General features: G+C 47.1%; 1 protein-coding gene across 1 annotated transcript in view; it reads left to right on the top strand.

Annotated features, from left to right (window-relative positions):
• The first annotated feature begins 5,423 nt into the window (after positions 1-5,423).
• The window catches only part of RET (ret proto-oncogene), a 95,411-nt gene continuing 85,089 nt past the window's right edge, over positions 5,424-15,745 (top strand). The window contains exon 1 of the mRNA XM_039340749.1: positions 5,424-5,940. Coding sequence (XP_039196683.1) covers positions 5,895-5,940 — 46 coding nt within the window. The 5' untranslated portion in view covers positions 5,424-5,894. The remainder of the gene's footprint in view (positions 5,941-15,745) is intronic.

The following is a 15,745-nucleotide window of genomic DNA, read 5'->3' as shown; positions in this document are numbered from 1 at the left end:
GCCTGTCTGGTCCCGGGCAGCTTTGCACCTGCCCGGGACTGCCTGCAAACGCCCGAGCCGTTTGCAAGGCTCGGGACATAACACACCTTTCCCCCGGGCTAAAACTACTATCAACATACAACATTTATTTTACACGACAATTTGCTCCCCAGTGTTCCCACTGTTTACTGGCTTTTGTCTTGCCAACAATGTTATGTAATCCTCTAGGTACTTAGGAGATTTCTTTGCTCTCTGTGACCTTCTTAGCTCTGGGTTACTGGCATAAGTCCCCTGACTGGAGGGAGGCGTGAGCCTGTTCTCTCTATTGTGCCCTGGTGTCTTCCAAGGACTGTGCCCCGATGCCTGGCCTGCTTGCTTGCCCGCCGGGCTCGTCAGGCCAGGGCTTCTGTTACTTTGTGACCTGGTTGACCTACCTAGCTGTAGACCCTCAGGCCCCTTGAAGTGATAGCCGCTGCTGGGCGTCTCTGTAGAACCTCCTAGGTCAGTCCAAGACCTGTCAGGAGGCTGTCTATTCCCTGAACCCCATTCTGTGTTTGGGCTCGTGTGGGTTTCTGTACTCTCCCAAAACTCAGGTGTCCCCTGATTTGTGCTAGGGGTGTTGTAGTCGGGACTTGGTTCCTCGACTAGCTCTGTGTATGTTTGACACCCTGTAGGATTTGGGGTAAGGTCAGGCCAACCTTGGGCATTGTGTGCCAGCTCTCTTGCGGGGAATGATTTGTTGGGATGCCCCCGGGTATCCTCCGTTGCTGGAGTGCTGTGTGCTGTGTGTGGCAAGTGAGTATGCCCCCGGGGTAACTCCCTGGCTGGAGTAGGCGTGAGTGCCTGTTGTGTGGGTAAGCTCCAAGACTTCCTTTTCGGAGCAATTGCAGAATCTTGGGACGAGCCGTTTGTGGCTCCCTCAGTGGCGATGGGCAGTAGCTCTTGCCCTTCCCTTTGCTCCAAAGGGTCCCCCTCCCCCCCTGGAAAAGACCCAGGAGTTTCAGCAGAAAAGTCCCGCCTAGAGCGGAGTTGGTCGATGTGCCGACGCGGGACACGACCGTTGTCCAGGGCAACCTCGTAGGAGAGAGGACCTGTGATCCTGGACACAGAAGCGGGGACCCATGTATGACCCGGCCCGTAATTGCGAGCCCAAACCGGGGCACCCACAAGTAGTTGTCTAGGTGCCCTAGGATGTGAGGTAGATGAAGGCAGTCTGTCCGGATGCAACCGGTCAAGTCTAGTAGTAAGTTGGCGCCCCCAACGAAGTTCAGCTGGACTTCTCCCTGTAGAAGTGGACGGTGTGGTGCGATAAGAAAGGAGAAAGTCAGCCAACCTGTGATGCCAGTCCCCGTAGGTGAGTCTCTTCAAGGCGTCCTTTGCGATGCGCACCATGCGTTCAGCCATACCGTTGGTGGATGGGTGAAAAGGCGCAGATGTGGCATGACGAATCAGGTTTGCCTTTAAGAAAGCTTGGAATTCGGAGGAGGTGAATTGAGGGCCGTTGTCAGACACAATGACATCTGGCAGCCCGTGTGCAGCAAAAATCCCCCTCAGTACCTGAATAGTCTTTGCAGTGGTGGTGGACGAGACAGGCACAACCTCAAGCCATTTTGAATGGCTGTCAACAAGGACCAAGAAGAACTGGCCCTGAAAGGGCCCAGCGTAGTCAATGTGCACCCTAGACCATGGGGACTGTGTTTCCTCCCATCTATGCACAGGAGCTTGGGGCATCTCTGGGCGAGATCGTTGGCACAGGTGGCATGCGTGTACCTTAGCCTCAATATCTTTATCTAAAGCAGGCCACCACAAGTGGCTGCGTGCAAGAGCCTTCATATGAACAATGCCAGATGACCCTCGTGGAGGGATTCTAAGACCCTAGTCCTCATTGAGGTGGGAATGACAACTCTGTTTCCCCCAAGCAAACAACCCTGAGAAAGGGACAATTCGTTCCTTTTGGACCAGAAACTCTGAAACTCAGGACTAGGGCAGTGCTCAGGCCACCCGGACAGGACCCAGGAGCGGACACGTGAAAGTGTGTGATCTGTACCTGTTTCAGCGGTAACATCCCTGGCACTAAGAGGGAGCTCGGGCAAGGCTTGGATTGAGAGAATGTTGACAGCTGGCACGGGGTCAGCTTCTACTACTGGCAGAGGCAACCTACTGAGGCCATCAGCATGGCCCATTTCTTTCCCAGGCTTGTGGAGTAATGAAAAATCATATGCAGACAAAAAAATAGACCACCTAAGCATTCTAGGGGAAATGATGTGGGGAGTCTGCTTACGTGTGGTAAACAGTTCCAGCAGAGGCTTATGGTCAGTGAAGACCGTGAAATGCCTGCCATATAGAAAATCGTGGAATTTTTTAATTCCAGCAACAACAGCCAGAGCCTCCCTGTCTATCTGAGCGTAGTTGCGCTCGGCAGAAGACAGTGTTCTGGGGTAGTATGCAATAGGAACCTGAGTTCCATCAGACCTGAGGTGACTCAGGACAGCTCCAACCCCGTAGGGGGATGCATCACAAGCGATGCACACAGGAAGAGACTCGTTGAAATGTGCAAGAACACTGTTAGAAGTGAGCAAGGCCTTGACGTCTTTAAAGCAAGCCTCATGCGCTTGTGACCACAGCCACACAGCCTGTTTGTCTAGTAGCCTGTGAAGAGGCTCAGCTACACTAGCTTTATGTGGAAGAAAAGAATTGTAGAAATTCAGGAGGCCTAAGAAGGCCTGAAGTTCGGCCTTAGACTTTGGCCTGGGTGCTTCTAAAATAGGAGTTAGTTTGGATTCAGCAGGATGAATCCCAGCAGCATCAATTTTGAATCCCAGAAATTCAGTAGAAGGCACCCCAATCTTGCATTTGTCTTTTCTGAGCTTAAGGCCTGATTTCCTGAATCTTAACAGGACAGCCCTAAGCCCTTCAGCTAGAATGTGTGTGGAGTCTCCTGCAATCAAGACATCGTCAAAGTAGGGGCAGACCCCTGGTATACCTCGTAGTGTGTTTTCCATTACGCTTTGGAAAATCCCAGGAGCGACATTCACTCCAAACTGCAGCCTTTTTACCTTAAAGGCTCCCCTGTGGGTCACAATAGTCTGAGCTATGGCAGCATCATTATCAACAGGCAGCTGTTGATATGCTTGAGCTAGGTCAAGCTTTGCAAAAACACGCCCCCCCTTGAGAGAGGCCAGGATGTGACTGACCACAGGAACAGGATAGGCATGTTGCTGCAATGCCTTATTGAGTGTGCATTTGTAATCAGCACAAATGCGAATGTCCCCATTTGCCTTAGAGGCGTGACAACTGGGGGTCTCCCATGGGCTGAATCAACAGGTTTCTAGATCCTTGTTGGATATTTAGTTTTGTCCTAATTCAGTTCAATCTACTTGTTTAAGCAAAAGGACCGTCTTGCTTTATCCTAATGGGATGACAGTGGGGTCTAGCTTTAAGGACACAGGTGGTCCTTTGAATGTGCCCAGCTGGGGCTGAAAACATCTGCAAATTCCTTGCAGACTTCCTGTAGGTCGAGTGTTTGTAAGCTGTTGAGTCCTGTGACGTGTATCCCCAGGGCCTCAAACCAATCGAGTCCTATGAGACTCGTTCTTTCACCCCCTACTACTAACAAGTCTAGTGGACCTTCAAAACTCTTGTATGGCACGTTAAGGGTGGCCTCCCCCTTAACACACACTCTTGAGTTCTGAAAATCAGTTAATACAATATCAGAAGGCCTTAACTTGGCCTTAGTCCCACTACTGGAACAAATCTTCCTAAATGTCTGCAATGAAATGATGGAAAGGGCGGACCCTGTGTCTAGTTCCATAGATAATGGAACCCCTTGTAGCTTCACGTTGAGTGACAGCTTTTTCTTCATGGGATTGTGTGTGCCTGTCCTACAAATGTTTCTACGCGAAGCGCAAAAACCTACCCTATTCTGGCTGGGGACTCTGGTACCCTTCAGGCGTTCTTCTTGAGGTGGTGCCTTTCGTCGGCCCAGACACACAGCTGCAATGTGCCCTAGTTTGCCGCATGCCCGGCAGGTAGCGGAGCGGAACTTGCAGTCTGTTCTCCTGTGGCGACCTCCACAGCCGATGCACTTGAGCGGAGCTGAAGAGCTTTCCTTCTGATTTTCTCCCTTCGCGGGGTGTAGACGGTCGACTTCTTCGTCCGGATCCTCCTCGGAGTTTCGTCGGACGTCTTCTTGGTGCACGGACGCACCCTCTGCACTGCTTCTGATCGGCCGCATGTTCTTGACGGCGCCGCCTGCTGCTTCTTCCGCGGTGGCTTCCCTTAAAGCGTCTTGGAAGGATAATTCTTCCTTATCGAAAAGTCTCTGTTGTAGCTCTCGATGCCTCAACCCGCACACGAATCGGTCCCTCAGTCGTTCCTCGAGGTCCTTGAACTCGCAGGGCTTGGCGGCCTTCCGTAACGCGGCGATGTATTCCTTGGCTGACTCCCCGGACCGTTGATCCCGCTGCTCGAAGGTGTGGCGCCATGAGATAACGGACACCTTGGGGTGGAAGTGGTCCTTCAGCAGCTTCTTCAGGTCTGCGTAGCTTACAGACTCTACTGGAACCGGTGCTGCAAGGTTTTCTGCGATTTCGAAGGCGTCTTGGCCGCAAGCGCAAAGCAGGGTGGCAGCCTTCAAGCTATCTTCCCTCACTTGGTTTGCCTTGAAGTAGTTCTCCATTCTGGATACGTAGGACTCCCACCGCTCTGGATGTGAGACGTCGAATTCCGCAAGCCTTCCGATTTTCGCCATCTTCGGATCTTCAGGAGACGGGTCTATCAGCCAGCCTACCCCCGAATGCGCACTGGATTGGCGGGCAGCTGCTGAGTCAACACCGTTCCTCTTCCGCCGCTCAGGACTCCTTGGGTAAGCTTACACTTTTTCCTTTCCAGGTAGTGCAAGGCATCCCACCTTCGTCGCCAGTGTTGCGTCCTTGGCGGGAAAACAGACACGAGAAACAGCTGGAGTTCTCAGGTTCTTTTATTCAGCGTTCAGCTTACATGAAGATGGCTTCAGCTCAGCCCAAACGCCTCACAGCCTCTTATATAGGCAACTCCCGGGTAAATGGGTTACTTTTCCCGCGCCAGCACCCGCGCATGCGCACGGCGCTGGCGACAGCCTGTCTGGTCCCGGGCAGCTTTGCACCTGCCCGGGACTGCCTGCAAACGCCCGAGCCGTTTGCAAGGCTCGGGACATAACACCGCCCTTCCATTTTCCCCTTTAACCAAGCACCCCTCCTTTCCCCCCCCAGCCCCCCACCGGGACCACAGAGAGCCCCTGAGTTGCAAGCCGGCGCCCTCCCCCTCCCAGCACCCAGCCGGGAGCCTCGCTTCCCTCCCTGCGGGGAGGAGGCGAGAGGAGCGTCCTTAGACATTCGTCGCCCTGTCCGCCCCAGCATCAGCATCCGCAAATCTGCAATCAGCATCAAGCAGCCGCAGCAGCCACACCGCGTCCGGCTTTGCACCGGAGCGCCCCAGGCGGCAGCCGGGCGGAGCGCAGCGCTCAAGCCGGGTCGCCGTGCCGGGCAGCCAGCCGCACGCCTCGCTTCTCGCTTCTTTTCCCAGCTGGCTGGCTCGCTAGCTGGCTGGGCTGCCTCGCGTGTCCGAGGCGGGCGATTCCACGCAGAGGTTGCACCGCTTCTCCACTTGGCGGCAGGTGGCTGCTCCTTGCCACCACCACCCCTTTCTCCTTTCCTCGCCGTTCTCACGACCCCCTCGCGTCGCCAGCGAACAGCCGGACGCGTGTTTCAGCTCGCTCCGAGTATGGGGCGTCCGGATTGAAGCGCCCTCCCCAAGTGGGCTCTCTAGGACCGGGCAGAAGGAAACGGCACCGCCACGCGAGTTTTTCCCCCCCCCCATTTGACTGGACCCGGGTCTTTCCGCGCAAAACGCCGCCGGATTACAGCCACTCGGGGAAGATGCCGTTCGCCAGGTGGGCCCTGAGTTTGGCCGTCGTGTGCGAAGGTAAGATGTGTGTGTGTGTGTGTGTGTGTGTGTGTGTGTGTGTGTGTTGGGGGGCACCCGGGAGCCGCGGAGACAGGCTTAGGATTTCTCAGCCGATCCCACGGGGCTAAATTCCCACGCGGAGAGAAATTCCCACGCGGAGAGAAGTTCGGCGAACTTTGAAGAAGTCAAGTGCGCCGAGGAAAGAAACGTCCGGAGCAGGCGGTACCCTGCGTGGATTTTTCCATATATATATTTTTTCGTGGGTGGGGGGCAGCTTGCCCTTTGCTCCTCCATAGCTCACCCACTCTGAGTGATTCCAAGGAACTTAGTTTAGGATAGACAGTCTTTTTTTTTCTTTTAAAGGCTTAATTTCTACTCGGCTTAGGCTCTCCAAGGACACAGTTTGCAAACAAAATGCTCGCCTTATAAATTCGTCATTTTCCAGCAAAGTGCATTCAAAAAAAAAAAAAAAAAAAAAAAAGTAGGAGAAATTAAGAGTGAGTTCCTGGCTTTCAAAACAACTTTTATCTACATATTCCTCTTTTCTCTCTCTCTCTCTCTTTTCTCCCTTGCCATTATGGGATTAAATTGGCTTCAGGTTGATGGAAGCCGACAAGAAGAAAAGTTATTGGCTGGCCAGGCAGATGATGCTACCAGCAGCTGTTTTTTGTTTCTAAGGCAAACAGAAAAAAAAAAAAAAAAAATCCATTATCTGCTTCGCTTCCATCTGGCATTGTTTGCCAAAGCGTCCTGATGTTTATAGGAATAAATCAGAATTGGGGTGTTGTAGAAAAAAAAAAAAAACCAAACCCAAAAACTTGCGGTCTTTGGGAGTGGCAATCTGGTTCAATTCATTAAAAAGAACTCAGCAAACAAACGAGCATCCGATTTGGGATGATAACTTGTATAAACTAGCCATTCTTCTTCTTCTTTCCCCTGTTAGGTTAAAATTATTGTTTTTAAATTTGTTCAGCCTGGCTCGGATTGCGAGGAGTTAAAGATTTAACACAAAGGTTGGATTTCATTCTTGGAAGTAGCGATGGTAGCTTGTTTTTTTTCCCCTTTGCGCAAATTTTGTCCCAGTCTTTCAAACAAAGGGATCTGCTTCTCCCAATCTCCATTTATTTCTGGAATATTATAGAGGATCTCACTGGGGTGAAATAGATCCTGTTTCTTTTGTGTCTCAGATTAGCCAAAGTAGAGCATCTGAACCCTTCTGGCAAGTGGACTATAATTACATGATAATATATTAAAATATAAATGATAATGGTGTCTCTCCTCTTTGCTTTCCTTCTGGTTATGCTTGCATTTTAATGTTAGACACTAGAAGATCTGAATTAGTGAAGGAGGAAATTTACTTCTCATAATCTACTTTGTTAATCATAATATCCCAACAAATTTGGACTTTGTTTGGATACACCTGTTCACAGTCGTGAATATACTTCCCTCCCAAGTATTCATAATATAATACATTCTGAATCTTCGCCTTAATTTTAATATTCTGATCCATCTATGATGTTACTTCAGTGTCTTTGACAGCAGCCTGCTCTAAACCGAATATGGAGAAATGCTGAACTTGAAATGCAGAAACTGAAGTGAGATTTCAAAATGTTTTTGCTCTGTTTAGTTGTGCGATTAATGAAATGAGTTTCCTACTTTTTCCAATGTTTGCAGTTTTAACAATGTTTGCAGTTTTAACTAGGAGGCAGGCTCTTGACTTTATGAATATTTCTCTCTTTCTAAATTTGGCAAGGATTGTCTTTCGGTTTGTTTCTTTGCTTTAACTTTGATCTGTGGTTTTAACCAGGACTGATCCTGGTTTATTTATTTCTTAGCACATATGCAAAGGATTAGCTGAGTAGGAATTGCAAGACCCTTTGTTCTGATGTATGAAAAAGTGTTGGGAACACTGCTTCGTAAATTGTGCTCCAAAAGTACTTTTAAATCTGAGCATTGCCCCTTCTGATTAGAGTTGATATGCAATGCAAATGTTTTGGGGGCTGTTTTTTTTTTTTATGGTGTGGATTCAGTTATCAACTTCAGCAAATGGATCAGGGGCTCATTCATGCTGGGAAGACACCATTCTCGGCAATAATCTGTAATGACTTGAAGGTCTGGATGGAAAGGGGAGAGTGATGAATGTAGAATGTATATGAGAATGGTGGGTGCTCCAGGTTTGATGGGGAAAGAAAGGAAGGATTGCATTTATTGTAGAAGGGGTGGAAAAAAACAAACCCTCTCACACACAAATTTGGAGAAATTTCCCCCCACACACACCAAAGTGAATAAAAGCTGTGCTGTAACATTGCCTGCTGTGAAGATTGTACGGGTAGGAACTAAAAATGCAGCGTAGGTGCATATATTTGCTTGATGGTTTGCACTTTTAAACTTTATAATAATAATAAAGTTTGAAGGGACCTTGGAGGTCATCTAGTCCAGCCCCCTGCTCGGGCAGGAAACCCTATATCCTAGGGGTGTCAAACTGCCGGCCCACGGGCCAGATGCATCATAGCAAAAGCACGCCCACCCCATTGCCGGCAATGGCCAAAAAATCGTGATATGTGACGACACGTCATGTGACATTGTGAGTTTGACACTCCTGCTATACCCTTTCAGGACAAATGGCTGTCCAGTCTCTTCTTAAATGTTGGAGCATTCACCGCCTCTGGAGGCAGGTTGTTCCATTGGTTAATTGTTCTCACTGTCAGGAAGTTTCTCCTTAGTTCTAGGTTGCTTCTCTCCTTGATTTTTTTTCCCATCCGTTGCTTCTTGTCCTGCCTTCAGGCGCTTTGGAGAATAGCTTGACTGCCTCTTCTTTTATGAACATCCTTTAACTTCCTGCCTCCAAGGGACAGATAGCATCCCAGGATTTGGGGGAAGGCAGGATGAGTAGCCACATCCCAAGATGCTTGCTCAGCCTGAGCCAAAAATCATATTATTATGTTTTGGGGTTTTTGTTTTTACATTTGTCCGACAAATATTTTTTTTTCATCTTAAGAAACAACAGAGAAGCTGGCACCGTGGTAAAGCAGAACGCCATCCTCTGGCATCACATGATCTCATAAACTTTTCTATAAAATCAGAATACCTGTGGGGGGGTGAGGGGGGGGGAAGGATTGCAGACCAGCTCTTTGTTCAGAATCGTAGGTAGTCCTCCAGGCACGACGTGCATTTAACAGTGGTTCAAAGGGGTGATGGCCTTGGGGAAAAGTGACTTACGACCCAAGTGTGACATCGTGACCATTGCGCGCACGCACACACACACACACACGCTGTGGTTACAGGATCGCAATTTGGGCACTCGGCTTCTGGCTCGCGTTTACGACGGATGCCGTATCTTGCAGTCACGCGATCACGATTTTGCGACATGCTGGCCAGCTTCTGACAAGTCGGATTCACATAGCAAGAGTGTGATTCGCTTAATGAGGACCTGCAGTGTAGTAAAAATTGCCTCTTGGGTTACACGATGGCTCGTTTAACGGCTGCATCATTTAGCGACTGAAATTCCACTTCCCGTTGTGATTGCAAGTTGGGCATTACCTGTATTTTTACCGACTAAGGAGCCAGGGAAACTGAAGACATTAGGACAAGTGTCCGGAAAGATTTTAGGAAAGCTGAGCTTTCTAAGTGCTTATCGCCCCCTCCCCCCCAGGAAGGCCATTTTGTGAGGGCGCCCACAACTGATTCTCCTCCTAAGGCATTCCTTAGATAATAAGTTTGTGACTGAGGAAGTTTCGTCCCTGCAGGAAGCATTTAGGAATCTCTGTTTGTTTCCTTACAGGCTGTTCAAGATGGTTTAATTCAACAGCAACCCAAATGAATACCAAGGCAAAGTCGGTTGATTATAGCCCTTAGACTTATATACCGCTTCACAGTGCCTTACATCCCGCTCTAAGCGGTTTACAGAGTCAGCCTGTTGCCCCCAACAATCTGGGTCCTCATTTTACCAACCACGGAAGGACAGAAGGCTGAGTCAATAGAAATAGTACTTAGACTTATATACCGCTTCACAGTACTTAGGCTTATATACCGCTTTACATCCCTCTCTAAGCAGTTTACAGAGTCAGCCTATCGCCCCCAACAATCTGGGTCCTCATTTTACCGACCTTGGAAGGATGGAAGGCTGAGTCAACCTTGAGCCGGTCAGGATCGAACTGCTGGCAGTGGGTAGAGTCAGCCTGCAGTACTGCATTCCAACCACTGCGTTACCACAGCTCTAAAACATATTTTTAAATGGCGGTCCCCAACCTTTCCAGCTTGGCAGCCTGGTCCAGCACGTATATATGTGTGTGTGTGTGTGAGAGAGAGTAGCAGGCACATGTGCACATGCATAGCTCCATTTGTGTGGCTGGTGTGCTTGCGCCTTCCGCTTGCGTGAATAGAGCTTGCGTGTGAGCTGAAGGTATGTGGCGCTGGTGCATAGAGCTCCACTCATGTGTGCGGAGGGCACTTGAGCAGAGAGCACTTGTGCTTGCACGCGAAGCTCCACTTGCACGAAGGGAGGACGCTCGTGCATGAAGCTCCATTCACACAAATGGAGTGGAACTTTGTGCGCTTCTGCGCGCTTGCCTGCTGTTCACATGAGTGGTGCTTCATGTGCGTGCTTGCCCATTTCTTCCACAGATTGGTTTCAAACAGGCTGCAGCCCTGTAGTGGACTGGGGGTAGGGGACCCCTGTTCTGAAAGGAGATAGAAGGTCTTACTTTTTTCTCACTTCATTTTGGCCCAAATCTCTCTTTTTTTAATTCATGGGATCAATCAATCAATCAGAATAAAGCTGGGAGGGACTTTGGAGGTCTTCTAGTCCAGCCCCCTGCTCAAGCGGGAGACCCTATACCAGTGGTTCTCAATATGTGGGTTGGGACCCCATTTGGGGTCGAACGGCCATTTCACGGGGGTCGCCAAACAACGCAGTCCGCCATTTTTTCCCCCTTTTCCTTAGCTGTGCTACTCCCTTTTATTCTATTGGCTTTTGAAAGCCAATAGAATAGACTCTCTTGAATAGAGTCTAATTCTATTGGCTTTCAAAAGCCAATAGGAATTGTCCAGGCTGTCTCTGCCCTGCTGAGCCCGCCAAAAGTCCCATTCTGCAAACGGTGCTGCACCGGTTGAGTAGTCCTCGACTTACGACCGGTTGAGTAGTCCGCGACTTACGACCGGTTGGGGGTCGCGGCATCAGACAAGTGGCTGTCCAGTCTCTTCTTAAAAACCTCGAGCGTTGAAGCACCCACAACATCTGAAGGATCTTACCTTCGTTTCTTTGAGGCGGAAACCAAAGAAGAAAGCAATCCTTGACATTTAATGTGATTTTACAGTTTTGATCCAACAAAGTTGCAGATGCTTAAGGAGACACGGTCCCGTTGTATCTCTGCTTTCAGAGGCAGGCCTTCATTGATGCTTACTGAAAATTTGGTTTTTAATTCAACAATGGAAATGGAAATGGATCAAGGAGAGAAGCAACCTGGAACTAAGGAGAAACTTCCTGACAGAACAACCTGCCTCCAGAAGCGGTGAATGTTCCAACACTGGAAGTTTTTAAGAAGAGACTGGACAGCCATTTGTCCAAAATGGGATAGGGTTTCCTGCCTGAGCAGGGGGTTGGACTAAATGACCTCCAAAGTCCCTCCAACTTATTATTATTATTATTAATTGGAAGTAAGGTGTTTTTTTTTTTGGAGTGACCCAGGTTTGCCTGCTCTTTAGCCACGGGGGAAGACTCAACAAATTTTCATTGAGCAACATAAACTTTGGGCTCTACTGTGGCCGTAATTCAAGGATGGCACGTAGTGTATGTCAAGTTTCCATTAGGACTTTTATCTGATGGTGGCTGGAAAAAAACCTTAGTTTTCCTTTCAGAGTCTTCTTCGTTTGAGACTGTGAAACTGTTGGACCAAAACTGTGTGTCTTGACTAAATGGGGTTCATGAGATTTGTCTTATGTAGAATGGGACTCAGAATAATATTTTATTTATTTATTTCAATGATAAACTGGATGAAATCTGGACCTTCTGAAAGAGCAGGTTGGCTGGCAAATGTGAGGTTCATATGTTATGGAAGAAAAAAGAAATACGTTTACAAGATTCTTTGTAAAGATGTTATTTCTTTTCGCCCACAGTTATTTCTCTTTTGAAGCTACTGTAATTGTTATTAAACTAGCGGTGGGCATAAAAGGAACTCTAACTAGGAAACCTGCAAAGTTTGAGAAGGATTGAGTAATAGTTTTATTGTATGGATTTAAATTGTTTGGAGAGAGGGAAATTCAATTTACGATTGAAAAGTTAGGAAAACATCTTTCACCACAAACAGAGAGAGAGACTTAAAAGGCCAACAGATTTGCAAACAGTTCAGGAAGAAGAGTCAAGAAAATCAAGTCTGGCTTATTTTTGATTCCATTCAGAAGTCACAGAAAATGTAATAGGATTAATGTGGATGTCAAACATGAAACAATCTATGCCCATTCTTTCCCCTAACCAAATCTCCAGTAGATTCTACACGCACCTTCAAATGTCTCCTAAATGTCTTATTCCTGGGAGAGTCAGTGCCAGAATTTTTATGCTGTATTAATTCAATATTTACATTCAACACTCTGCCATCAACGGGCACATAGAGATGAACAACATTTACACCCCACTGGAAAAAAAATCCATAAAAAACTAAAAAAGGAAACGAAAAGATCAGAATACTTCCTTGGCAGCAATTGGCAGCCAGAGAGGCAGGGAGTATCACCAGACAAACCAAAATTAATACCTTAATCAAGGAACAACTAACTCAGACAAACCAGCAGTGAACCACAACTTAATTAAGGAATTACCAAGAAAACAAATCACACTCCCACCAACACTGTCAGGGCAAACCACTGTATATAAACAAAGAGCAAATTCCACCCCCTCTCACCAATACAGATGTTACTTACATAATGAAACATCTGCAAAGAAAGAACCAAGCTCAGACAGCACCAAGAACTCCACAGTTCAACATCTTCCTCCAGATCATCTCGATTAAAGAGTCCTGATAAAATTGTGCTTAGAAGCCTCATGTCACGGTTCCGACAGATGAAACTCGTCAAAGAACTTCGAGGCATTGTTTACCTTAAAGAATCTTTATTTTGAATAGCATAACATCGGCACTGCATAATCGAAGCCAAAAACTGGATTCCCCTCCCCTGGGCACATAGTATCAAAGCACAATTCCCTCCTCCAATTTACAATCATAAATCACATTCCCCAATTAGTTTGAAGCGTGGGCTTCTTCTCCAGTTCTCCAGCCCACCAAATCCTTATCAGCTCTGGTTACAATAACCTTGTTTCTCACGCTAGGTTTAGTGTTGTTATGTCTAGGTGGACTCTCATTCACATCCCCTTCCAGCCTCATATAACTCTAAAAGCAAAAGGTAAAAGATGGCTACATTTCCATCTATTGTCAATGCAAAAACATCTGATATTAGCAGCATTGACACCTCAGCTGTCAGTCACAAACCTTTGTGTCACTGAAGATCTGTGGAGATTCTCAGTCATCCAGGTCATGGTTGTTGATCTTGTGGTTGATTTTTCTTCAAAAATGGTTCCCTTCTTATCCAAGAAGCTTCTTGAGCTCTGAAGAAGCTTCTTGAGCTTTGAAGAAGCTTCTTGGATGAGAAAGGAAATATCTTCAAAGAAAAACAAGGAAGTCCAGTTGCGTCTTGAAAAAGGCACCTTTGGGAAAACTTTTGTGTCTTTGTCTCTCATCCTTGGCGTTTTCTAGGGAACTGGAAGAAAAATAATTGGCTTCTGCAGACTCCTTGCCTATGTCGTCCAAATTCCAGATCACCACTGAAGCATGTGAAAACCTGGGGACCGATAGAGTTCAAAGGATCCCAGAGTCTCACTTTGGCTAAACTGGATGGATAATCTTAGTGTGTGTTCTGTAGGGCTGAATTGCTGGTCTGGGATGAGTGCCATTGTAAAATAGTTGTTTTATAATGCTTGCCACGGATGTAAAAATAAAAGAAACTGTAACTGTGTTCTTAGCACATCCTCCTTTATGATTTTCGGCCTTCTACATGTAAGGGAATGAGTCACAACTGTGACTCTGGGATGCCTGAAGCCAGGATGGTCACCGTGATGTGATCTTTGGCTCCATCTGTTTTATTTATGTGTGTGACCTTCAAGGAAACAAGTGGGTCCAATTGTGGGTATCGCAGGCAACACACATGAATAGAATATAGAATATAGCAGTGTTTCTCAAGCTTGACAATTTTAAGGCATGTGGACTTCAACTCCCAGAATTCCACAGCCAGCAATGCTGGCTGTGGAATTCTGGGAGTTGAAGTCCACATGCCTTAAAGTTGTCAAGCTTGAGAAACACTGGAATATAGAATAATGGAATGGAGTGGAATGGAATAAAATGGAATGGAACGGAACAGAACAGAACAGAACAGTTGGAAGAGACCTTGGAGGTCTTCTAGTCCAATCCCCTGCTCAGGCAGGAAATCCTTTACCATTCCAGATAAATGTTTGTCCAATCTCTTCTTAAAAACCTCCAGTGGTGGAGCACCCTCAACTTCTGGAGGCAACTTCTGTTCCACTGATTAATTGTCCTCACTGTTAGGAAGTTTCTCCTCAATTCCAGGTTGCTTCTCTCTTTGATTAGTTTCCAACCCTTGTTTCTTGTCTTGCCTTCTGGTGCTTTGGAGAATAGCTTGACTCCCTCTTCTTTGTGGCCACCCCTCAAATACTGGAACACTGCTATCAAGTCACCCTAGTTCTTCTTTTCACTAGAGTAGACATAGCCACTTTCTGCAGTCGCTCTTCATATGTTTTAGCCTTCAACTACAACATATTAATGAATGGACACTGTTGTAAATTCTTACCTGTTTAATTATTTGTCCCATTCTATGTCATTTTGGATATGTATGGAATCCTCTAATAAGCCTTTGGAACAAGCAACTGATAAGCAGAAAAACAAAAATTGTACAAGGGCTTCTTTAAGTGCCCAAGCCCTACCAAAGAGTGTTGTGTTGTGTTGTAGGACATTTCAGAGCAGGGGTCTTCAAACTTGGCAACTTGAAGACTTGTGGACTTCAACTCCCAGAATCTGGCTGAGGAATTCTGGGAGTTGAAGTCCACAAGTCTTCAAGATGCCAAGTTCGAAGACCCCCGTTTCAGAGCTTAGTGAACAACTCTGGCCCACCATTTTGACCCCGAGCTTCAAACGTTCTCCTTAATCGTCTCCCAAAATAATTCTGGAAGTGTTGAATTTTTTTGACACTGTTTTGTGGCCTTCCTTTCATCCTGAAGGATTTTGTGAACATTCAGTGTCTCCACAACTTAAGTAGTTTGCAATGGCTTGCTCTGGAAATCTCTTGCTGCCCTCTCTGTTCCCAAGACCTGTGTGGGTCATTCCACGACAATCACAAATCCTTTGGGGCGTTTTGCCTGTATGTAATTTCTAATGTTAAGAATCTTCTCCCAAGTTTATTTCACTGGAAGAAAAAACGATAGTGTTACTGTCACTACCCTGAGTGGTTTTATTCATCCTTGGTCCATACACAAGTTGACATGTTTCTATGCTCATGTTCTAGTGGAGTTTTGATGTTTTCTCAGAAGACTAAGGAAAGAGGGAAAGAGGGACTCTTTCGGAGTCCTAGTAGACAATCATCTAAATATGAGCCAGCCGTGTGCTGCAGCTGCCAAAAAGGCCAACACAGTGCTGGGCTGCATTAACAGAGGGATAGAATCAAGATCACGTGAAGTATTAATACCACTCTTCAATGCCTTGGTTTGGCCACACTTGGAATATGGCATCCAGTTTTGGTCACCACAATGTAAAAAAAGATGTTGAGACTC

Source organism: Crotalus tigris, unplaced genomic scaffold (assembly GCF_016545835.1).
Source record: "Crotalus tigris isolate CLP2741 ecotype Arizona unplaced genomic scaffold, ASM1654583v1 scf7180000017753.6788120, whole genome shotgun sequence".
Taxonomy (NCBI): Eukaryota; Metazoa; Chordata; class Lepidosauria; order Squamata; family Viperidae; genus Crotalus; species Crotalus tigris.
The sequence above is the reverse complement of the archived record's forward strand: the minus strand, read 5'-3'. Positions and strand labels throughout refer to the sequence as shown.